This window comes from Macaca thibetana, chromosome 2 (assembly GCF_024542745.1).
Source record: "Macaca thibetana thibetana isolate TM-01 chromosome 2, ASM2454274v1, whole genome shotgun sequence".
In the NCBI taxonomy this organism is placed as follows: domain Eukaryota; kingdom Metazoa; phylum Chordata; class Mammalia; order Primates; family Cercopithecidae; genus Macaca; species Macaca thibetana.
In genome coordinates this window covers 97060436-97086282 of record NC_065579.1, presented here as the reverse complement: position 1 = coordinate 97086282, position 25847 = coordinate 97060436, and the positions used below count along the sequence as shown (strand labels likewise).

General features: G+C 44.6%; 3 protein-coding genes across 6 annotated transcripts in view; 2 read left to right on the top strand and 1 right to left on the bottom strand.

Annotated features, from left to right (window-relative positions):
• Positions 1-25847, top strand: part of CCDC13 (coiled-coil domain containing 13) — a 205386-nt gene that overhangs the window by 5929 nt on the left and 173610 nt on the right. The gene's annotated exons all lie outside the window — the stretch shown is intronic.
• HIGD1A (HIG1 hypoxia inducible domain family member 1A) overlaps positions 1-25847 on the top strand; it is a 1051097-nt gene that overhangs the window by 927097 nt on the left and 98153 nt on the right. The gene's annotated exons all lie outside the window — the stretch shown is intronic.
• ZNF662 (zinc finger protein 662) lies at positions 981-11245 on the bottom strand. 4 transcript variants are annotated; one of them, XM_050780407.1, is made up of 6 exons: positions 10137-10833; positions 9146-9272; positions 8772-8900; positions 8404-8520; positions 5628-5729; positions 981-4296 (listed from the first exon to the last, which is right to left on the bottom strand). In XM_050780407.1, exons 1-6 carry the CDS (start codon positions 10197-10199, stop codon positions 3269-3271), a joined length of 1566 nt encoding a protein of 521 aa, XP_050636364.1. In that variant the 5' UTR covers positions 10200-10833; the 3' UTR covers positions 981-3268. The 4 variants fall into 4 exon arrangements, with proteins under 4 accessions (XP_050636364.1, XP_050636365.1, XP_050636368.1 ...); XM_050780408.1 differs by having other exon boundaries at positions 8404-8517; XM_050780411.1 differs by lacking the exons at positions 9146-9272; positions 10137-10833 and adding an exon at positions 10850-11245.

Below are 25847 nucleotides of genomic sequence, written 5' to 3'. Positions count from 1 at the left end.
AAGTTAGATGTACTTCTTTAGAGGGGGAATGATAGAGTCAGGAGACAGCCAAATGCTGCCCAGGTCATTGTGTACAGGGGGATTGCCTAAACATGCCCATGATGAAAAATTTCATCCCTTAACACATACACAGTAAGAGAAATAAATCAGTGTGGAGTGGTTCAGACTAAGGGCCTGCCTGCACACTGGGAGAATGGGGTGGAGCCACCAGGAATTCATGCAGGGGTAGAAGACTGGGCTCTTCAGCTCATGTGTGGTGGCCTGGTATTCAATTTAGTGAGATGGAAAACCTGCATGCACGACCCCTCTTTTTGTTGAGTTTTCCTTTTCACTTAATAAATTCTGCCCTCCTCATTTTTCAGTGTGTCCCTGTGCCTAATTTTTCCTGGTCATGAGACAAGAACCTGGATTTTCGTTCAACTAAGGAGGAAAAAATCCTGCATTAATGGTATGACTTAAAGCATCAGTTAGATAGTATGCATGAAATTAACCTTAGGTCATGAGAGCCACCTATTTATTATTTTTTTGAGATGGAGTTTTGCTCTTGTTGCCCAGGCTGGAGTGCAATAGCACAATCTCGGCTCACTGCAACCTCCACCTCCCAGGTTCAAGCAATTCTCCTGCCTCAGCCTCCTGAGTAGCTGGGATTATGGGCATGCGCCACCAAACCTGGCTAATTTTTAGTAAAGATGTGGTTTCTCCATGTTGGTCAGGCTGGTCTTGAACTCCCAACCTCAGGTGATCCGCCTACCTGGGCCTCCCAAAGTGATGGGATTATAGGTGTAAGCCACCACACCCAGCAAGAGCCACCTATTTAGATGCTCAACTTCCAAGCAACTGAGATAAAACTGAGGAGCTTATGAAACTACTAAGCAAGAGGAAAAGGTGACACTGAGGAGCTGTATGAGAAAACAATGATTTCAAACACAAGACAGTATTAGTGTGGCTAAGTTGCAAATAACAGAAAACTCAACTCTAACTCGTTTGACAGAAGATGTTTATTGGCTCACATAGCTGAAAAGTTCTGAGGTAGGTCTGCTTCAGGTAAGGCTTGGTCTAGTGGCTCAAAAGATGTCACCAAGAACCTAGTTTCTCTCTGTTTAATCACTGTCTTCTTTGGTATTGGCTTTAATCCTCAGGCTCCATATGGTAGCACCTGGAAGCTTGAGAATCTCCCCTTTTAATAATAATAATAAAAAAAAGTTGCTATAATTCTAGGCCTCACATTTTCCTATGTGCCACAAAGAGGACAGATAATATCTCCTCTGGTAGCTCTCAATGAAGAAAAGCCTCTCTTTTCCAGAAAACCCTGTATCTCCTCATATCACAATGGCTCTGTGGCCAAGGGGATGGGATAAGCTGATTGACACAAGCCAAACAGGGTCCACTCATGAAGATGGTGATGGTGCTAAACCACATAGCTGAGAAAGGATACCTTCCCAAAGAACACCTGGGTAACTGTTCCCAGAGGGAAGGGGAAGAGATGATGGAAACCAATAAAAGATGACCACTTCCAAAAATGTTGTTTTATAAACTCCTGATTTCAAGTAGTTAGTTAATTCTATAATTCTTAACTTTCCTGTGTAGACTCTACATGTTCCTCATGTTTGTTTTATCTCTGGTCCTGGACCTAGGGAGGGCATTTCTGACTCTGATGCCGATACTGGATTACGTGCAAACTTTTCAACTATTGACTGGATGAAGCTATCTAACAAAGCATTAACCACCACCATAAAGTGACCATTTCTCCCTCCCTTGGCAGTGGCCTCACAACTTATCAGAATGTAGGCTATCATGGTAGTGAAGGATGCACAGACTGGGAGAGGATTTAGGATAGGAAGCAATGAGAGGGGCTGGAACTATATAAATTTTTATGAAAAAAATCTCCAGTTGAGTTTACATATTCCCAATCCCAGAATGATGTCTGATAAAACAAATGCAATCAGGTCTCTTAAGACCTGAATTGGCCAGGCGTGGTAGCTCAGGCCTATAATCCCAGCACTTTGGGAGGCCGAGGCAGGTGGATCACAAGGTCAGGAGAGCGAGACCAGCCTGGCTAACATGGTGAAACCCCGTCTCTACTAAAAATACAAAAAATTAGCCAGGCATGGTGGCGGTCACCTTTAGTCCCAGCTACTCAGGAGGCTGAGGCAGAAGAATGGCATGAACCCGGGAGGTGGAGTTTGCAGTGAGCTGAGATTGCGCCATTGCACTCCAGCCTGGGCAACAGAGCAAGACTCTGTCTCAAAAACAAAAAAATTAGGAAAAAAAAAAAAAAAAAAGACCTGGATTACCCTCTGCTGTTTCCCTAAATTTGGTGGCCTCAAAAGGAAAGTAACTTGTGAAGAAAAGGTCCTAGAGTTGATAATGTAACTGCAATGTTGCTTCCATCAAATAAGGTTTTCAGTGAGACAGAGTTATGAAAAGCAGTACTAATGAACACTTGTATACAAAGAGTATCTACAGAGATACACAACCAGTAGCAGTGATTGCCTCTGGGGAGAACTCAAGAGATAGGAATGACAAGGAAATTTACTTTTCACTGAACACCCTTTTCAACTATTTCAATTCTTTTTTATCATGAGCATGTTATATCTAGTCAAAGATTAATGTTTCAGGATTTGAAAAACAAAAGAAATGCAGTGTTGGTCCTCAGAGTCATTTAGCTGGGGTTAAGACTAAGAGACTTAAGACTATTAGAAAAATATAAGATGGCACATAATTAAATACTAACTTGGGTGGTACTGATTACAAGTAGAAGAGGAAGAGAGATCTGCTTAGTTGAAGGAGCTGGATCTGAGTGATGAAGGGAAACGAGAAGCACAGGAAAACAAGCAAATCAAAACGGGCAGAGACATAAATATGTACAATTAAGTAAAGAACAGTAAACTCTGCAGTCAGAAAGGCCTGGCTCCAATTTCAACTCTATAACTTACTGAACAACCCTGAATGAGTTTTATAACCTGTTTCAACTCAGATTTCTCATTTGTAAAACAGGGAGAAGAGCACCTACCTTAGTAGGATTGTTATGCATAATGTATGTAAAGTGGTTAGCACCTGATACAGAGTAGCTGCCCAACTAAATGATGCCTTGTATAAACATCATAGAACAGGGGGACCAGTCTTGCTAGACTAAATGCTCAAAACGGCAAGATAATACTGGCTATTAAAGTTAAGGGTTACAGCAAATTGTGAACAGTCATCTCATTTTCTCTCTGGGGTTCCTGCAGCATAAGAATTATAAACAAGTATCACCATCATGCACTCTCTAAAGTTCAATAAGGTGGGAGATTTGACAGTTATAGGGCTTTTTTCTAGGATGGCGCCTCTGGTGCTTAATTAAGACAGAATTCTGACTGAAGGCCTTCCCACAGTCATTACATTTATAGGGTCTTTCCCCAGTATGGATTCTTTGATGTCGAATAAGGTGTGCCTTGCAAAAGAAGCTTTTCCCACAGTCAGTACATTCATGAGGCTTGTGCCCAGTGTGGACCCTCTGGTGCTGAGAAAGATCCGAGTTCCACATGAAGCCTTTCCCACAGTCCTTACATTCATAAGGCTTCTCCCCAGTGTGCATTCTCTGATGTCGAAGAAGGGCTGGGTTTCGAGTAAAGCTTTTCCCACATTCCTTGCATGTGTATGGTTTCTCACCAGTGTGGATCCGTTGATGTTGTGTAAGGCTTGTGTTCTGACTAAAGCCCTTTCCACATTCCTTACATTCAAAGGGTTTCTCTCCAGTATGTATTCTCTGATGACGAATCAGGTTTGACTTCCAAACAAAGGCCTTAGCACATTCTTGACATTCATAGGGTTTCACCCCACTGTGAATTCTCTGATGTGCAATGCAATGTGATCGAAAACTGAAAGCCTTCCCACATTCCTTACATCCATAGACCTTTTCTCCATTATGAGTTTTCTGGTGTTGATCAAAGTCCTCACTTTGATCAAAACACTTGCCACATTCCTCACATATATAGAATATTTGCTCACTTAGAATTTTGTGATGTATACCAAGGAGGTTACTGACATCAGTATTCTCTGAACTCTCTTCTACTGAGATCATCTCATCCTTGACAATCACTTCTATAATATCATTTGAAGAACTTTCCATACTTCCCCCATTGAGGTAACCAGGCCATCTCCCTAACCTGCTTTTCTCTTCACAGGTTTTCCCAAACCATAATTCCTGGGATCCACACCACCAGGGTCCACTTGATAGGACCATGAGGTCCTGTGCTTCCTCAAGAATTTCCTCCTTCAGAATAAAATCTTCTTTCTTCCTCTTCAACACACCCTCTGAAAAAAGAAATCAGAGCTTCAAATGTCATCATTATCCATGACAGAGCGACAAAGGTCACCAAGTGGTATTAATACGTCCACTTCTCTCCAACTGCCATCTGCCTCAGTGGCCCTGTCCTAGCTGAAAATGGCAAAAACAAGGCTAATACACAGAAAGAAACCAAAAGTAAAGACAGCAACTAGATAGAATCCCTGAGGGCTATGATTCCTGGCACCAAACCAAGTACCAGAGTAGGCTCTCAGAAAACAGATGAATTGAATCTAAGGAAAACAAAGTCAGAATTCTTCCTAGGTAGCTGAGTACAGTTTGTAACACGAGAAGAACAGGCCAGGACTTAGGGCAAAGGACCTGTTCAGAAATAAGGAATCCTTAGTGGTATACCTGGGAACCTGGGCTTGTCACACACAGCACACAGTAGCAAGAATGAGCTTCCCGGCCGGGCGCGGTGGCTCAAGCCTGTAATCCCAGCACTTTGGGAGGCCGAGATGGGCGAATCACGAGGTCGGGAGATCGAGACCATCCTGGCTAACACAGTGAAACCCCGTCTCTACTAAAAAAAAAATACAAAAAACTAGCCGGGCGAGGTGGCGGGCGCCTGTAGTCCCAGCTACTCGGGAGGCTGAGGCAGGAGAATGGCATAAACCCGGGAGGCGGAGCTTGCAGTTGAGGTGAGATCCAGCCACTGCACTCCAGCCTGGGCGACAGGGCAAGACTCCGTCTCAAAAAAAAAAAAAAAAAAAGAATGAGCTTCCTCATATTTTTCAACACTAAAAGGAAGTATAGTCTTCTCTTTCAATCCAATCACCAAGTTCACCATAAAACCATGGAAAGTGCCTTCTCAAACTACTCCAGGCAGAACTGGGCAAAGACTCCCTCCTCTTTGTTCTCATAGTGTCTTACTCACATTCTGTTACAGCTTCATCATTTTTCTGTAATTATAAATTTATGTATAATGTCCCATGAGACTGTGAGTCCTTCCAGGATAAGGGCCATATATGACTTGATTTTTTTATCCCTAACAACTAACACAATGAGTAAAACACAGCATCTACATTAAAAATATTGGGTGATCATAGCAGCCAGATGGGGCAGGCCATCTGTTCAGTTTAAGCCTAAGACAAAAGACCCATCCTAATTTAATTAATTGAGCTTGTCCTAATGAAAGTTGGAAGCTTAGGGTTTAAGTTTTCTCTTAATTGGCTGATTTGGGGATTTGGCCCCCAAATTTGTTTAGAACATGAATGGCAAAATGGACTTTTACATCTTATAAAAGAAAGACAGGAAAAGGTGTGACTGAGAGAAGAATGCTCATTTCCCTCTCACTTACCAGGACAAATTAGGCTTGGACCCTCTTCTTGCAGTTTCAGGTTTAATGGCTCTTCCACCTGCTCAAGATGGGAAATCCCAGCAGGTTTTAGAAATGGATATCCTGCCAGGGTCAAGATACAAATAAGGCTGGTTCAGTCAGAGGAGTGAGGCCCATCAGGAAAAGAGCAGACATGGAAGTGGTAGGGAGAGAATAAAGGTGGGTGAAAAGACTGGTAACATAGATAAGCAGCAATTTGAAGGTATAGAATAATAAGGATAGGCTGGGCATGGTGGCTCACACCTGTAATCCCAGCACTTTGGGAGGCCAAGGTCGGTGGATCACCTGAGGTCAGTAGTTCAAGACCAGCCTGGCCAAACATGGTGAAACCCTATCTCCATTAAAAATACAAAAAAAATTAGTCAAGCATGGTGGCACACACCTGTGGTCCCAGCTAGTCGGGAGGCTGAGGCAGGATAATCACTTGAACCCGAGAGGCAGAGGTTGCAGTGAGCCGAGATTGTGCCACTGCACTCCAGCCTGGACGACAGGGCAATACTCTGTCTCAAAAAAATAATAATAATAATATAAAGGATAGAAAATACTGGAACAGAGAAGTTGCAATTCCATCAGTTCCCAAAGATATGAAAACATATAACTCACTTGAAAATGTCAAGAAGAAATAGAAAAGACTAAGGCCTCTTCGTCACCTATCCCTAGGAGGTGAAATCAAGTTCACATAGAAAACAATCAGGATAGGATGGAATTGCAAAGAGCTATTCTTGAGGACTTCCTGTCTAGGCAGGCTATTCTGGGAAACTATAAGCTCCTAGTTTCCTTCCTATCCATTTATTGCTTTCTCATTCCACAAAGATTCAATGGATGGGGTCTCTCTATGGCATCCATAAGAAATGGACTCACCCTCACTCAGTCACTTCCAAAAGTCACTTCCTACTCAATAACAGACATCTCTGTTCACAGAGATCTACTCTAACATACCTGACTTCTGCTTTTGCTAGAACTGTCGCTTTGTAACATTCATCCAAAACCTCCTAAGAAACAGATCAACTCTACACCTTCAAATGACAACCTTTTCTTTTCTTTTTTTTTTTTTGAGACAGTGTCTCGCTCTGTCGCCCAGGCTGGAGTGCAGTGGCACGATCTCAGCTCACTGCAAGCTCCGCCTCCCGGGTTTACGCCATTCTCCTGCCTCAGCCTCCCGAGTAGCTGGGACTACAGGCGCCCACCACCTCGCCCAGCTAGTTTTTTGTATTTTTTAGTAGAGACGGGGTTTCACTGTGTTAGCCAGGATGGTCTCGATCTTCTGACCTCGTGATCCGCCCGTCTTGGCCTCCCAAAGTGCTGGGATTACAGGCTTGAGCCACCGCGCCCGGCCTGACAACCTTTTCTGTTGCCAAATCCAGGGACTATGTATCCTCTTAGTATTAACTTCTGTAAGACAAAAGTGGACTTTGAGTAAGGATAGGTATGTGCCAAGAAATCAGCTGCAGGTCAGAGAGTTAGAATTCTGCTCAAGGAGTAACTTAGCTGTTAGTTTTCTACCTAAAGCAAAACAAAGCAAAGCAGAGAAACTCCCTTAAGTGGTGAGGAGAGGAAGCACTGAGAATGTAGAAGACACTGTGGTGGTCTCCCCACACCCATTCCCCTCCTCCCCACTGTAAAGTAGCTATGCCCTTTGTAGGGAGCTGGAGTGGGGAGTTGGGTATCCCAACTCCACTCCCTAGGGTAGGCTCTGACTTAGATAAGCCAAGCAGGTTAATCCCATTCCACTGGCTACATGGGAGACTGATTCAGATATCGGCAATTCAGACCAAGTCAATCAGTGCACAGTAGTTACCCTGCCACAGTGATTGATTTAGAGTTGGCATATGACTTAAGGTAGTCCATTAGAGCATACTTGGCACTTTGATTCACAATGTTTAAAGCCCAAGGAAGGCCTGCCAGGTTTCTTCTCCTAGGTATGAAGCAGCAGAGTCCTGTTACTACCACCAATCACCTTACAACCAAAAGGGGAGCCAGACTGTAGACAAAGCCAGCACATACAGAGACAGAGCAGAGAATGTAATTCTGATCAAACTGTACCTGCAGCCCACTCTACCTCAGACTTCCCAGTTACATTAAACAACAAATTCTTTTTTGTTTAAGCCAGTTTGAATTGGGTTTTTATACTTGCAATCAAGAATATTCTAATATGAAAAAACACAACAAGGAACTGTGAGAATGAGGAAATTGGGAGCACAGCTCAAGTCTCACCGCGCCCAAAAAAGAGCCCTATGGGAAAATGAAATGGGGCCAAGGAGGCAACCAGGAAACACAGTTATCACAAGGAAACTAAGAGTAAGAAAGTCCTGTTGGGCCTAAAGTAATCCCAGGGCCTTCCCCTGAGAAACAGGAACTATTTGGCTGAGGGTTGAGAGTTCTTGATTTCTAAAGATAAAGATGGCCATTACATCCCAAGCTGGAAGACTGTAAACAGGCCAGGAAGCAGAAAGGGCACCAAAGATCGAAGTAAACAGGAAACTCATGGAAGATACATCATAGTCATGATAACAGCAGAGATGGGGAAGACGCAAAACAGGTTAATGAAGATGGCACACAGAGGAGTCAGGATGAATAAAACAAGGACTCAAGAAGATGGAAAACTATGGGAACACAGAGAAGAAATGGAATCCCACTAGTGTCTACAACACTAGGTTAAAAGAACATCTATCTATGGCATTTTAAAGATCATGACAAGCAAACTGGTCAGATGACCGGCATGTGTGCCCTCACTCACCTGAGGAGATGCTCCTCGGGTCCTCTCCATCCAGAGCTCCCCAAGGAACCGAGCACCAGGGTGCTTCCCCTCGCTCCAGCTGGGAAATCAGAGCCGGTTTGGGAAATGGAAATGCTGCTTAAGAGGAAAAAGATGGGACAGGCAGGTGAGTGGTGTGACACAGAGTAATCCCAAGGCTCCTCCCAGCCCAGTGTCTTCAGGGACAAGAGGGGAAACAACTAGGAAGAACAAGAAAAGGAATTTCAGGGGAAAGGACAAGAGAGGGGCCAGGAGACTTACAAAGGTCAGGAAGTTGACAGACTCAGTAACTGTTTGAGTTAGCAAATGGATGATTTCACTCATTGAGGAATTGCGTCCTCAATTCTTACCTGTCCTCTCCCTCTTAGAGCTCTCATGTTCAGACATCCTCATGAGGATGCTAGGAATTGGCCTGGATCTTGCAAACAGGGCGGGGAACTGAAGGCTCAGTGGGGCACCATGAATCTGCTCTCTTCTCACTATACTCACAACACAAGGGTAGGGGTTGGGCAGCTCTCACTCTGGGGCAAGGAAGTCCTGTATAAGGCCCAAACTGATACCAGGACTTCCTACTTCCCAACAACTGCTGAGGTTGGGTCATTAAAAATCCAAGAGCCTGAAGCTGCCACTGAGCTGAGGGTTATCAACAACTCCTGAGCCTTTGAGAAAAAAGGAGCCGGCAAACTCTGAAGGGTGGAGGCAGGGCCCAAAGGGAGACCCTTACCCAGGGAAGCCACAGCCCCATAATTCTCCAGCATCACATCCCTGTACAGCGCTCTCTGAGCAGGGCCCAGGCCGATCCATTCATTCTCAGAGAAGTAGACGGCCACATCCTCGAAGGTCACTGACTCCTGAAACAACATGTGTTTAAATGCCCTAGGACAACCTCAGGACCAGGCCAGGAGGAAGGGGATACAGGGCACCAAAAGGTACTGTGGGGGGTGCCTGCGGGGATTCTGGATTCTGAAAGTCTACAGGAACTCTAACAGCAGAAGATTTTTGCCTCCTATGTACAAAGAGACAGGGCATCAGCTATCAATTTTCTCATGTCTCTTCATCTCTATTTCAGCAAACATTTTCTCCTCTTTTTCATGAGTCTGCAAAAGTTTTCTCGTTTCATCCTTATACCCCAAACCACATCTGTGCTCTAGGTCCCATCCTTTCTCCACAATGTGTCCTCCTTCAGAGGTCACCCACCCTTGATAACAACTATCATTTCTTAAGCCTGTGCCAAGCATTTGACACGTATTGTTTATGTCTCATAGCCTACTATCAGATCCATTTTATGGAAGAGGAAACTGAGACTCAGAGAGATGAACTTCCCCCAAAGTTCCAGAACTGAGACAGAACCCGGGCCTGTTTGACTCTGACTCTTGCCTGTTATGCCACACTGTCTTCCGTCCCCATTCCTACCGCTGCTGCCCCTGTGTAGGACTCTTCCTCCTTTGTCCTCCCCAGTTACTGCCACTAGCCAGAGGCAGCTGGGGCTCCTCAGAACATTCAGGTTGCCCTGCACACTGTACTCAACAGGACAGATCCTCGTTGTGACTTTAATCCCTGCACCCCCCGACTCGCAACACACTCTCACAAAGATCCCACCTCACTTGCTTCCCCACGTCCCAATCTCCATGTTCCCATTTTCTATATCTCTAGGAGTCTCAGCTCCTGCACCTTCTTTCTCTTATCCTCTTCCTTAAGAAACAAATACTGCTCACCTCCAGCCATTGAGACTTCCTGTAATTCTCAGCTACTGCCTCCTTCAGGGTCTTAGTCTCCATACTGTGGAGGAGCCCATTCTGGTCCACTGCACGTCAGTCCTTGTGCACTACAAAGTCTCCACAGCTATTGATCCAGCACTCCAGGGCTCCAAGGCTTTGGCTGGCTCACCTTTGTCTGCCTAACAGAGTCCACATTCCTCTGCACTACAGACAATTCCATTTACTACTCACAGACCCAGCTTTCCCGGCCAAAATCATCAGCCACCACCACTCTCATCCCCTATCCTGTCACCATTCCATTGGGAAACCAAATTCTTTCCTCGCCCTGTTCTGTGCCCTTGCACCTGCGGCTACTCTTGCCGAAGATCCAGTTCTTCCCTCCTGATCCTGCATTGCAAATTCCTTTTCAACTTAATACCCAGCTCAAACATAACCAGCTCTGTAAAGGTGGCTCTGAAATTCTGGCCATTCATCGCCCCCCGCGGCACCCTGTGCGCTCTGCCCCAGCAGTTGGCTCAACCACGTGCAGCTGCACGTCTGCTCTCCTTGAGGCTCATGTCCCGGGGGTGTCGACTCCGCTGTGCTGCCTGTCCCTCGAGGCCCCTCACTCTGGGTTGTAACCCCATTTCCCAGCCGCCGCACCACCCGTCCCCGGGCCTAGAACCCAGGGCAGGGCCAAGCCTGCTTCCAGGCTCCGGCCCCGCACTCACCGGGCGCGCCCGGGGCGGCGCCGGCTGTCCCTGCAGCAGCTCCAGGTCAGGGCCGAGGCGTGTCCTGCTCGCCAGGGCCGCGGCCGCCATAGCCCGGGTCGCCCTCTGGGAAAGCGAGCGCGCGCCAGACCCGACCGGAGGCTGTTGGGGTCAGGAAGGAGCGCTCTGGACCTGGGCAGGTCTGACACGGCTACCCTGAGCCCTGCAGCCACCTGAGTAAGACCCCGACTCCGCTCCCTGCCAGCCCCACGCCCAACTCCTCGTGCTCCTAGCCAACCAGACCCCCGCATCCGGGAGTCCGGGGCTCGGGCGGCTCCGGTTGCTCTAGGACGGCGGAGGGCGCCGCGTCTCTGTGGTCCTCCTTTCTAGCTCTGGAAGGGAGGGGAGAGCGGTCCGGTTCTCCTGGAGACACAGACGATCCCAGGGGCCGCTACCGCGGTAGGGGTGCAGGCGGCTGGGGAGGACTCAGTCCCCGGCGCTCTAGGCCATCCCTTCCTCTCCAGCTCGCTGCACCTGGGTGGACAGGTATTTGCTGACAGGAGATAGCGGGTACTTCACTGGACTGCACCTTCTCTTTTATCTCTCCTTTTACCAGTTTCTACATTCCCAGAGCAGACCTGTATTTTATGTTATGTCTTTTAACATTCTCATCTTTGTGCCTCTAACATGCGCCCGATGTCTAGCACCTCCTGGGGAGTAATTTCTTTAACTGCCAAGAAATATTTGTAGAATTGTCCACGAAAAGTCAAACTGTAAAATATTTGAAGAGATTTATCCTGAGACAAATATGAGTGACCATGGCCCGTGCCACAGCCCCAGGAGATCCTGAGAACATGTGCCCAGCGTGGTCGGGCTACAACTCGGTTTTACACATTTTAGGAAGACATAAGACATCAATTAACACATGTAAGATGTACGTTGGTTTGGTATGGAAAGGTGGGACAACTGGAAGAGGAGGCTTTCAGGACATAGGTGGATTCAAAGATTTTCTGAGTAGCAATTGGTTAAAACAGTTAAGTTATTGTCTAAAGACTTAGAATCAATAGAAAGGGGTGTCTCAGTTAAGATAAGGGCTTGTGGAGACCAAATTTTATCATGCAGATGGAGCAAAAGGAAGACAGCAAAAGGAAGAGTAGACAAACAGGCCAGCTCCCCAGGTCCTCATCCTACATGCTAAAAAGAATGCCATGAAACAAAAGGGAGCTGGATGCCAGCAATGTGAGTTGTCGGATACCCCATTTCTGAGGAGCCAATATTAGACTGCAACAAAGTAGAGACTATAGCACTACTTTGTTGCAGTCTAATATTGGCTCCTCAGAAATGGGGTATCCGACAACTCACATTGGGTTGAGTAATGAACCTATGTGGTGGCTTATGCTCTTGAGAGTTCTTAACCATATGTGTGATAGGTTGGGAGGTGGAATTATGGACTTGGGAGGACCTACCCTCCTCAGGATATAACTGCAGACTACACTACTTCCTTCTGGGGGACAAAAGTCTCATGCTTCATCAGAACCTTGGAGGCGACGAAAACCTGTCTCATGACAGCCTCCCATAGGAGATAGGAAAGGGAGTGAGGGATGACCTTGTAAAGCTCCTCTCATCCCCTTGTGTTCTGGAGGATCACAAGACAACCTGCTAAGACTTAGATTAGCTGCTGTTCATGCCTTTTCCTGTGTGGCCTATGTAGCTATGTGCAAGGTAGCCGGGGTACCATGGCAGAGTCATTCGCCTACAACTCGACCTCGCAACCTATCACACATATGGTTAAGAATTCTCAGGAGCATAAGCTGCCACTTAGGTTCATCAGATACTCTAGTTAATTGTACTGATAAAGACTTGGACCAGATCCATTCCATTTCTTTTAGGCAACATCAAATCCGAGTAACCATGATTGCGAGTCCCTGTAGTTTAATCAGGCCCACTGGATGGTAGACATATTCCCAATCCAGAACCAAGCCAGTTAATATGGCTGAATGCAGGCGAGGCAAGAGGTGTTGGCAATGGCACATATCGCACCTGAACTGACGAGTGGGAAATCCAAAACCATACAATTGTCCACTATCGGTCATGCTAGAGAATTTAGAACAATAAGTGGTCTGTGAAAAAATGTGCAAAAGAGTCCAGTGACAACAGAATGAGGCTAAAGGGAATAATATCAACTTTCAGAAAGTTAACTTTGTTATGTTATATCTTAGTGAGGCTGTTCCTTTCTGGAGCCAGTGGTTTTGGGAAGATTGTGATAGTTTTAAAATTAAGATTGTTTGTTGGCCAGTGGTCAAGTTGATAGCGGTAGCAGAAGTCTAGGTTAAATTGGCCAGATATCCTGCAGATTGTAGCTAAGAGAAATTAATGGACCTTCCTTCTGAAACCACCTTTGCAAAAATTATAAGAGAAAATTATGATGGTGAAAGAGATCTGAACTAATCGACTCCATCTTGCTTTTAACTTCCAAGCTGTCATTGTTCATTCCTGGGCATGGCCAAACTAACTTTGGGAGGCCCTTGGTTTATAATTTAACTTTGAAACAAAGATGGTAACAGCCCTTTTCCAAAACAAACCCCCTTCCTGCCTGCAGACTAGACTGCCCTTGCAGGACTAACAAAGTAGCCACAAGATTAGAAATTATGTTTTAAGAGTCATGCAGCTGGAGGCTGGAAGATTCTCAACCTCCCCGAATTGTTCCTGGGGATAATATCACTCTTACAAAACCAAAGATCAGTGCTTGAGATGTTTTGGAGACCCTGCACACAGTGGATCAACTGGCACCACCCAGATCGGTAAACTGGCCCATCTGGTATTGTGGCCCCCACCCAGGAACTGACTCAACACAAGAGGACAGCTTCAACTCCCTATGATTTTATCTCTGACCTGGCCAATCAGGACTCTCCACTTTCCAACCCCCTACCCACCAAATTATCCTTAAAAACCACAACCCCCAAGTTTTCAGGGAGACTGATTTAAGTAATGATAAAAACTCCAGTCTTCCATATGCTGGCTCTGCATGAATTAAACCCTTTCTTTATTACAATTACCATGTCTTGATAAATCAGCTCTGTCTAGGCAGCAGGCAAGGAGAGCCTGTTGGGCGGTTACACTTCTGCCCTGACAACCCAAAGTCTAAGGTGTTCTCTTCTTACCAACCAGGATTGTTGTTCCTCTTGTTCCACAGCTACGTGATCAATATGACTCGTCTCTGCAACAATCACTCCACCTATTTCCCAACTCCCCTGTGTCTTACACACCATACACTCAGACTCATCTCTAGTTAGTTCAGTAGTTTCTTTCTTATATAACTTGTAGAATCCTAGAATGTCTCCCACCTTCTGACATGTGGGCCACGCCAAGACCACCTTAGGAGTTGTCTTCTCATATTTACGATTTATGGTCACTATAATCATTATCTATAATTGGCCAAATCCAATTAGCACAGCTGGATGGCAACACACACACACACACACACACACACACACACACACACACAGTGTCAGTCTCCCGCTCCCTGGCTCTTATTTCCTACTGTCAAACTGCAGTAGTTCAGTTTCCCAGGGTTAAGCATAGCAGGGGAAAAAATAGAGAAGAATTAATTATGTGGTTATGTCTCTTGCAGTCAGGGCCTTCTTCCACTCCTGAACCTTGTGAAAGTGTTACTGCCAGCAAGTCTGCAAACAGTGGCAAATCTGCACTGATCCCGACCCTTGTCTTCTCAGAGGAAAGATTTCAACTGAAAGACTGAGGCAAGTTTTAAAGCAGAGGCAAAGGTTTATTAAAAGAAGCAAAGCACACTTGGAAGAGGGCCAAGTAGGGAACTTGAGAGATCAAGTGCCCTCCTCAGCCTTTGGCTGGGGATTTTTATAAACTGGCTTTTGGTTCCGGGATTTTTCTTCTCTTCCCTTGATCCCTCCGTTGGGGTGGGCTGTTGCTCAGCTGCCGCATGTGCAGTGGCGTGCTAGTACTTGGGAGGAGCCGCATGCGCAGTGTGCTTACTGAGGTGGTGCGCATGCTCACTTGGAGCGATTTTCCCTTACTGGTTGATCACCCCCAGAGGAAGGTCATATACCAGTCAAAGACCACCATTTTGTCCCCTACTTTTGCACCCATGCTTAAGACCAGATCAGGGGCTGGGCACAGTGGCTCACGCCTGTAATCCCAGCACTTTGGGAGGTCAAGGCAGGTGGATCATTTGAGATCAGGAGTTCGAGACCAGCCAGGACAACATGGCAAAACACTGTCTCTGCTAAAAATTTTTTAAAAATTAGCCAGGTGTGGGGGTGGGTGCCTGTAATCCCAGCTACTGGGGAGGCTGAGGCAGGAGAATCACTTGAATCTAGGAGGCAGAGGTTGCAGTGAGCTGAGATCGTGCCACTGCACTCCAGCCTAGGTGACTGAGACTCTGCCTCAAACAAAAAAAAACTGATCAGGGAATTGTGATTTGCTGGCTCCAGATGTTTTCTATCTGTTAGGGAACTCCTCTCCATCTTGGTCCCAGTCATGGCCACTTCTCATTTCAGAGGGACAGTTTTATGATAGCTTGACCATCACCTAATGAGTGCCTGCCATTTCCAGAATTCTCTCTACTGCCACCTCCTGGGGCAAGTGAATGGCCTCTAGTAGCTCTAAGATTTGGGACCCGTACTTAGCAGGAGTATCCCAAGTTGCTGGGTATTCCCTTTCCTTCCAGATAGTGGCTTGGGCGTGAAGCACCAAAAAGTCGTATTTGGAATCTGTATAAATGGTTATTCTTTTCCCTTCCCCTAGTGTTAGGGCTCTGGTTAACAAGATGAGTTTTGCTAGCTGTCCTGAGGTCCCCGAGGATAGAGCTTTAGCCTCTGTGTATCCTGCATACATAGTTTCATTCTGAACAAAACTGCTCCCATCTGAAAACCATATTTTGTCCAGGTTGTCCAAGGGCTGATCCTTTAAGTCTTCCCATCTGGCATAAATTTGGTTATCTCACAACATGAATGTGTTGAGTCATCCTCTCCTGGTAATGGCAGTAAGGAGGCTGGGATGAGGGTGGAGCACCACTCAACTGTTACCTGTGGGATTTCTAACAACAAGACTTGATACTTTAGCAATCTGTTGTCAGTGAGCCATTGTGGCACTTTTATGTCCAGTAAGGAGCTTATTTGTTGGACATCAGAGGAACTGGATTGACTGTATCATGGTGCTTTTGAGGACCTCCTCCAGTAGGAGGGCTGCTGCAGCCACTACCTTGAGGCAGTGTGGCCACCTGTGTGCTACTGGGTCTAGGTTATTTGAAAAGTAACCTACAGGACATTTGATTGACCCAACAGTTTGAGTTAGGACTCCTAAGGCTACACCTTGGCTTTTGGTGATGAAAAGCTAAAACAGTTTGGTTAGTATAGGTAGCCCAAGGGCTGGGGCTTATGAGAGAGCAGTCTTTAGCTGCCTAAAGGCTTGTTCCTAATCTTTTCTCCAGAGAAGTGAGTCCCTATCAGTCCCTTCTTTTAGAGCCTAATATAAGGACTTAACAATCCCACCATAACCCAGTATTTAAAGTCTGCAATATCCTGTGATCCCTAGAAAGGCCTGATGCTGCTTTTGGGTGGCTGGGATAGGTATTTTAAGGATGGCCTGTATCCATTCTAGGGAGAACTTATGTTCTCAAGGGGTCAGGATTATCCTCAGGTTTTGGATCTCTTGTCTTAGTAGCTGTGCCTTGGCCTTGGATGCTTTGTACCCTTTGTCTGCAAGAAAATTTAGTGTCTGGACTAGATGTTGGATTCCCAGTTGTCTTGTGGGGTAGCAGATTATCAGATCATTCACATACTGTAGGAGACATCTGCCCCCCTCAAGAGTTAGGTCCCGAAAATCTTTAGCCAAGGCTTGCCTAAACAAATGGGGACTATCTCTAAAACCCTGCAGAAGCACAGTCCGGGCGAGCTGTTGGCTCCTTCCTTTTTCATTTTCCCATTCAAATGCAAATAGCAATTGGGAAGATGGGTCTATGGGGATACAAAAGAAGGTATCCTTCTGGGGTGTCTGGGTCAAGGTTAGTATGTTTCACTTGGGCCTTATGTAGCCTCTGTAAGAAAGCAGTGGGATTTTCAAGAGAGCCTTGATCTATTAAGGCCAATTTATTGTGGTTTACAGGCTTTCCTCTGCTATCCTTCATCCCCATTATGGGGATGTGGTTCACTGCCCATATACCGCCCTGGGTATTGTATTCCCAGTTGGAGGCCAACGTGGGGAAGGGCAGTGGCCCTCACAAGGTAGCCACCAGGGTCAGTCATGTGCATTGCACTTGCAAATTGCTGGGCCACCTCCATAATGGACTCATGTTCTCCCTTAGACAGAGTTTGGCCTAGTGTGACTGTGAAGTCCTTCCAAGTAAGTTCAAATGTTAAGCCTAGTTAATGGAACCCTTCAATGTATTAGTCAGGGTTTTCCATAAACTTCCATAGCTCTATTTTGATCTAGCTCAGGTCTTACATAGTGAATGGAGTCTGGACTCTAGTTGGCCCACTGGGACTGCTAACCTCCTGAAGGGGAGATAACTTAAGGGGGTGGTGTCCAGAGGGTGACCCTGGGTAAGCAGGGGAAGGTTATGGGACTGGGAGACTTGGATATAATGGGGATAGAAGAGGCAATGTTGTTTGAACTAAATTCCACCTTTGGTTCCTCTGGGGCTTGAGCCCTGTGCAAATCTGATAAAGAATCTCCCAAATCTACTGGAGGAGGTTGCCTGGCGATTGCTGCTATCATTGCTGGGTCCATTTTACAAGCCCAACAGAAGTCAGGTTTGTCTCTTAGGGCCATGAAAGCCTGCACATAAGGGATTTCTGTCCATTTTCCCTGCTGGCAGCAAAACGAATCTAGTTGATGGATAGTATTAAAATCAATACTTCCATTTTCTGGGCAAGATTGCTGGTCCCCAAGTTCATATCAGAACCAGGCTGTGTTACAAAAAAAATTAGCCTTTTCCTTTTTAGAGTTTGGGGGTCAAACTTTTCCTGGTTCTTGAGGATGCATCCAAGGGGTGTGTCCTGTGGTATAGAGATGTGATTGCCCATCTGTGAAGAGAGAACAGAGGAGAGAAGGGAAAAAAGATACCCCCTTGTTTCCCTACTATCTTTTGCCTGCATTTATGGCATCAGAGTGAAGAGGCCATCCTCCATTCGTTCTAGGGGTTCCTTCACTTATGGCAGACCAGAGTGAATAGAGTATCCCCATTCATCCTTGGGGTTCCTGCACTTATGGCAGACCAGAGTAAACAGGGCATTCCCCCATTCAACCTACATATTCCGGAATGAACCAGTGCTTACCAGGTACCCCTAACTTTGGTCCCATCTTGTTTTATGGAGGCATGATTACCCACCTATGAAGAGAGAACAGAGGAGAGAAAGGAACAAGAAGACATCCCCCCTCATTCCCTTAATCCTGCACTATGGCAAACCAGAATGAACAGAGTAACCCCCGTCCCGTTTATCCTTGGGATTCTGGAATGAACTGGTACTTACTGGGTACTCCTAACCCTGATCCCATCCCATTTTGGGGGTCAGCCTTAATCTCTTTTCTGTGGGTAATTTGGTCTCCTGAACCTGTGGCCTTGGGCTGGCCTGTATCTCTGTCTACAAGACTTTGCAGTGACCTTTGTCTGAAGCATTCTTGCAATGAAATGGTTTCCTATCCTCTCAAGTTCCCATTCCCCATGTCCTTTTAGGTAAATGAGGACCCTGTTCCCAGCCAATAGCCTTAAAGAGACTGGGCTCCTTTTTCCCTGTATGCAGGCTTTGAGATCTAAGTGAATGTTGAGGATGGCATGAAGGGAGGCAGAGAAAGGTAGGAATATTTCATCCTCTGTAGACAGCATGCAAAAGTAATGTTTAAACAAGCAGGGCAATTCTTCTGCAACAGGTAGGAAGGGAGGAAGCACTGGGGCTGCTTATGGAAAACCTTTCTTTCACAGAAACAACAACACCCAGTCCCTAGGGGACAGTACTTGTCTACCTTCTTGATATAAAGGAGAAACCTCCAGAGAACCAGGGAATTTTGAACAAGGGCTCTTATGGTGACATTATGGTCACCATAATGGTGAAAATGGCAGAATAGGGACCTCTAAAAATTGTCTTTTCTTTTAAAAGGTGATTAGAAAACTAGCAAGAAAGAATTGTCAGAATCAACTTTTTCAGGATTCTGGAAGCTAACCTAAGGCTTATAGCAACTTAGAGATCATTTATTCAAGAAAACAGCTGAATCTTGGTAGAAGCAACAAGCTTTGTGGTGTTTTAACTTGCCCGATTCCCATCCCTCCTCTCCAGTTTTGCAATATCCTTGAATACCAGCAGCCCACAATCATAGTGAAGATCAGCAGCCTGGCAGCCACCAGAGGGGGAAGATGGGGTTAGAGTTCCTTCAAAACCTCATTCCTGGAGAAATGTCATTATTTGACCTGTCTAGTGGTTCCCTGGGAAACCCCACTTGCAAGGCTATCTTTATTTGACCCAACTTGGAGTTCACTCAGTGCAAAAGGCTTTTTCATGAATGAGTCAGTCAAAAACATTTAGAATTAATTGTTCAACTTTGCAGCTGCCTAAGGTGATGGATAACAATTGGAGCAAATCATAGGCTAATTAAAGAACTTAAAAGGAAAACCTGGAGAATGAGATGTCCATAGAGCTTTGAATAGCTCTGACATATTCCTAGGAATATAGATGTCCCCATACATGCATTGAACTGTGCATATGTCCAGGAAAGATATAAGGAAGCTCTAAGATCTCACCTCTGGCTGACTCTGAGGGTCTGTGCAAGCAGGAAGTGAAAGCTAAGGCAGAGTTGTCAAACACCCCGCTGAATGTTGAGGGTATACCTAAACATGCTTATATGGAAGTGGCACAGAGTCTTCTAAATGGTGAAAGAAAAGAACTGTCAACCCAGAATTCTATGCCCAGTCAAAATATCATTCGGGAACAAAGATGAAATCAAGATATTCTCAGGTTAAGGTGATAACCTACAGATCACATTTGCCAGGCTTCCAAATTAATCACCTGGGAAGGATCTTGTGATTCACAGCTTACATCCTGTTTCAGAGTAAACAATCTTGTGGTGAATTCCTAAATCTTACTATTAGTTCCTCAAACTGTTGATGTACTAATTAATATGTAACCTGCTGATGTTGAAAAGGACAATGAATTTTTTCTTTTTTTTTTTCTGAGACAGAGTCTTCCTCTGTCATCCAGGCTGGAATGCAGTGGTACAATCTTGGCTCGCTGCAACCTGCACCTCCCGGGTTCAAGTGATTCTCCTGCCTCAGCCTCCTGAGTAGCTGAGATTACAGGCACACACCACCACGCCCAGCTAATTTTTGTATTTTTTAGTAGAGATGGAGTTTCACCATGTTGGCCAGGCTGGTCTCAAACTCCTGACCTCATGATCCACCTGCCTCGGCCTCCCAAAGTGCTGGGATTACAGGTGTGAGCAACCATGCCCAGCCAATGATTTGTTTTTGAATCACGAAGTTTTGCTGATTTGTTTCTAAAGCATAAAGTTTTACTGATTGCCTTGCACATAAAACATTTTAGCCTGTGTATTGTCATATGTAGCCAATGATTGTAACCTCTATGTTATACTTGCCAACAAAAAAGGACAATGCCTATAAGTAGTACCCTCAAAAGGAAGGTAGGGTACCTATATAGCCTGTTGACTCCTATGTAGGTCCAATATCTCTAACTGTTGCTCCAGAGTTCGCTTTACTATTCACTTGTGTGGCTGGCAGTTCAGTCCCCACCCATCATAAACCCAAAATACCAGAGCCACAAGAACAGAACAGTTTCAAGGCTTTGTTCCTGACATTCCCATTTGGCTGCCCCATCTGTGGCACAAGCAAGGCCCAGGTACTGCTTGTGCTATCCCTCCAGAAGTCATAGAAGAAAAACCACGGCACCATCATGGAGCTAACTCTCCAAATGCACAGAATGCAAGAGCTGTGGGGGCATAACTAGATGATTAAATTTCAAATGATGCCCCAGAGAGCCTCAGGGCCCAGGCAGAGGAGTGCCACAGGGGCAGGGCCACCACAGAGGGCCCCCACTAAGGCAGTGCCCAGTGAACATGGGAACAGGCCTGCCCCCAAGATCCTAGACTGGTAGAGCCCCAGCATGCAACTCTATCTAGAAGCATCACAGGCAGAAGACTCTCACTCATGAGAGCTGCTTTGTAAGCTGCATTCAGCAAAGCTGTGGGGCAAGGCTGCCTGGAGCCTTGGGGACCCAGTCCCCACCCCAGTGTGTCCAGAAGTGGCAACATGGAGTCAAAGAAGATTATTCTGCAGCCTTAAGATTTAATGTTGTTTTCCTTGTTGGGTTTTGGACTTACTTGGTACCTGTTATCCTTTCCTTCTTTCCTACTTCTCCCTTTCAGAATGGAAGTATTTATCCTATGCTTGTCCCACCATTGTATTGTAAACTAAAAATAAAATTCTACATCCCACAAGTGACTGAATGGACGATCTCTTGGCCAAGGGAACCAGAGAGTAACCTTGAAAACTGAGTTCTTGGCCATGATTAGACTCACCTCATTACACCCACTCCCTTGCTAACCACAATGAGGCTTTCTTCCCTAAAAGTAAACAGAAACCGGACCTTTCAAAATACTCCACCTCTGATATCAACAAACTGCCTGATGCTATCACTCCTTTTTGACTGATAAAAAAACCACCAACCACTGAGTAGTTCTGGTACAGAGAATGCACAGTAAGGGTGAAGCACATCCTCTGCTTCACCTTTTGACATCAGAGGGCCAAAAACTTCATCTTCAGCTCATGCTAATGCTGCCATTTTTTGAATATGGGTCCCATGGAGAAGCACAAAGCTCAACTGTGCATGTGCACGTGTCTCCTCAAAACTACTCATGACTCTTCCTATAGAGTATTGAATATGTATATTTGGCTGTCTTGCTCAGCATAAATTCCTATTCCCTTTTCACCTCCCTCAAAGTGTCTGTTTCTGGCTTCTGGCTGGAGGCTATGCCTCCCAGCCTGTCAGAATGGCCACGCTGCAAGCTGCAATCCTTTATGAGAAATAAAGATCTCCTTACCAAATGTATGAACTTCGTCATTCTTCGGTTGACAGTATTTTAGAAGCACATAACTTGTTTAATTTCACAGGCTTACAGCTGGAGGAGACTTTGCCTCAGGATGAATCGCTCCTTTGAGTCTCACTCATATCTGATTTAGATGAGAGTCTGGACTTGGTAGACTTTTAAGTTGATACTGGGACATGTTAAGACTTATGAGAGTGACTGGGCATAATGGCTCATTCCTGTAATCCCAGCACTTTAGGAAGCCGAGGCAGGAAGATCACTTGAGGCCAGGAGTTCAAGACCAGCCTGGGCAACATAGTGGGACCCTATCTCTAAAAAAGAAAATTTTTTTTTAATGAAAAGAAAAAAAAAAAAAAGACATATGGAGCTATTGGAATGGAATGAATGTATTTTGCCTGTGAGATGGATGTGAATGTTTAGGGCCAGGGGCAGAATGCTGTGTCCTTCCAATGTTGAAACTTAATCTTTTTTTTTTTTTTTTTTTTTTTTGAGATGAATTCTCATTCTGTTGCCCAGGCTGGAGTGTAGTGGTGTGATCTTGGCTCACTGCAATCTCCACCTCCCGGGCTCAAGCGATTCTCCTGCCTCAGTCTCCCTAGTAGCTGAGATTATAGGCACGCACCACCAGGCCCGGCTATATTTGGTATTTTTAGTAGAGACGGGATTTTACCATGTTGGCCAGACTGGTCTTAAACTCCTGGCCTCAAGTGATTCGCCTGCCTCAGCCTCCCAAAGTGCTGGGATTACAGGCGTGAGCCACATGCCCAGCCATGAAACTAAATATTTATTGTTATGGTATTAAGAGGCAGGACCTTTTGGGAAGTGATTAAGTCATAAGAGCTTCATGCATGACACTAGTGCCCTTATAAAAGAGGTTGAAGTGAGCTCTCCAACCCCTTCTGCCATATGAGGACACAGCAACAAGCCACCATCTGTGAAGGATGGGCCCTCACCAGATACCAAATCTGCTGGTGCTTTCATCTTGTACTTCCAGAACTATAAGCAATTGATTTCTGTTGTTTATAAATTACCCAGTCTAAGGTATTTTGTTATAGCAGCAGGAAAAGACTAAGACAAAGGAGCCCCCTGCAATTAAATATGAATTTGAGAATCAGCTTTTCTATGTCTGTGAAAAAGTCTATTAGAATTTTGATTGGGACTGCACTGAATCTGTAGATCACTTTGGATTGTATTAACATCTTAACAATGTTAAGTCTTCCTTCCTATTCATGAACATAGGATATTTTTTCATTTATTTAAGTCTTTAATTTCTTTCAGTAATAGTTTGTAGTTTCAGGATACAAGCCTTTCACCAACTTGGTTAGATTCCTAAGTGTTTAATTCTTTTAGATGCTATTGGAAATAACATTGCTTTCTTAATTTCCTTTTTGGATTGTTCATACCTGCTATATAGAAACACAACTGATTTTTGTTTTGATCTTATATGCTGCAACTTTGCTAAATTAGTTTATTAGCTCTACTAGTTATCTTTTGGACTCAGATTTTCTGTATATAGGATCATGTTATCTGCAAATATAATTTTCCCTCTTCCATTCAAATTTGGATGACTTTTATTTTTTTTCTTCTACTATTGAGCTCTAACTTTATCCTGTTTAGGATGGAGAAGATATGTATAATATCTATCTTTATAAATCTATTAAGACTTGTTTTGTGGCCTAACATTTGTTCTGTCTGGGAGAATGTTCCATATGCATTTGAGAAGAATGTATATTCTGCTGTTTTGGGGTGGAGTGTTTCATATTTACCTGTTAAGTCTAGTTGGCTTATTGCGTTGTTCAAATTCTCTGTTTTCTTATCCTCTGTCTGAATGATCTATCCATTATTGGAAATGGGGTAAATAAGTCTCCAACTATTACTATAAAAATGTATTTATCCCCTCAATTCTGTCAATTTTTGCTTTATGTATTTTGAGGGTCTATTATTAGGTGTGTAATGTTTATAGTTGTTTAACTTGCCTGCTGTATGGAACATTTTATTAATATATTGAAACTGCCATGGCAAAGTTATAACTGATACTGTGAAAGAGATCTGACCTAACCAACTCCATCTTGCTTCTTACCTCCAAGCTGTTTTGTTTGTTCATAGGCATAGACCGAACTAACTTTGGAAGAAACTTAGTTTATAGCTTAAAACAAAGACGATACAGCCCTTTCCCAAAACAAACCTCCTTCTTGCCTGGGGACTAGACTGCCTTCATAGGACTATCAAATTAGCCACAATATTAGAAATTATGGTTTAAGGCCAGACGCAGTGGCTCACACCTGTAATCCCAGCACTTTGGAGGCCAAGATGGGCAGATCACTTGAGATCAGGAGTTCGAGACCAGCCTGGCCAACATGGTGAAACCCCGTCTCTATTAAAAATACAAAAACTAGCTGGACGTGGTGGCAGGTGCCTGTAATCTCTTGGGAAGCTGAGGTAGGAGAATTGCTTGAACCCAGGAGGCGGAGGTTGCAGTGAGCCAAGATTGCACCACTGCCTTCTAGCCTGGGCGGCAAGAGTCTGAAAAAAGAAATTATGGTTTAGGAGTCTTGTAGCTGGAGACTACAAGATTCTGACACTCCCAAAATTACTCCTGGGGATAAAATCATTATTGCAAAACCTAAGACCAGTGCTTCAGATATTTTGCATACCCTGCACTTGATGAATCAGCTGGCACCACCCAGATCAATAAACTGGCTAAGCTGGTGTTGTAGCCCCCACCCAGGAACTGACTCAGCACAAGAAGACAGTTTCAACTCCCTGTGATTTCATCTCTGACCAATCAGCAGTCCCAGGTCACTGGCTTCTCCCTACCCACCAAATTGTCCTTAAAAACTCTGATCCCTGAATGCTCAGGGAGACTTATTTGAGTAATAACAAAACTCTGGTCTCCTGCATATCTGGCTTTGCATGAATTACTCTTTCTCTTTTGCAATCCTCTTTTGATAAATCAGCTCTGTCTAGGCAGTGGGGAGGGTGAACCCATTGGGCACTTATAATATAATGTACTTCTTTGTCTCTTCTTTGTCTCTTTGTTATTATACAACAACCTGTTTGTTGTATAATGAAACTATACCCATTAAATACTAATCCCCATTTCCCCCACCCTTCGGCTTCTGGCAACCACCATGCTTTCTGTCACTATAAATTTAAGCACTCTAGGAAACTCATTTAAGAGGAATCATACTATGTTTATCTTTTTTGTGACTGGCTTATATCATGTCGCATAATATCTTTAAGTTTCATCTGTGTTGTAGGAAGGGTCAAAATTTCCTTCATTTTTAAGACCAAGTAAATATTCCACTGATGCGTGTATATACCACATTTTATTCATTCATCTGTCACTGGTTACTTCGTTGCTCTCACCTTTTGGCTTTTGTGAATAATGCCACTATGAACATGAGTGTGCAAATATCTTGAGTTCCTGCCATCATTTCTCTTGGATATATACCCAGAAGCAGATCATGTGGTAATTCTATGTTTAATTTTTTGAGGAATCATACCATTTTCCAGAGGCTGCATTTTACATTCCCACCAGCAATATGCAAGGGTTGCAATTTCTCCACATCCTATCACTTGTTATTTTCTTTTGGTCTTTTAAAAAAATAATAGTTTTTCAGAGTTTATCTTACTTGGAGTTTGTTGAGCATCTTGAATTTGTAGATTTGTATTTTCATTGAGTTTAGGAAGTTTTCAGACATTATTTCTGTGGCAGGCCAGGTCTCACTAATGCAGGCCTCCAAAACAACTGTTTCAGTACTAAGTGGTTAAGTTAAATATTCAAAGCTGAAAGAGCCAATGCCCTTTATACAAAGGCTGGAATGTAAGAAATGCCCACCAAGAGTTTTGCCTAGGCCTTTCCTGGGCCTTGAAGCATTACAAAATAACAAAGGAATTCTTAATAGGACCCATTTAGGATTAAACAAGTTTT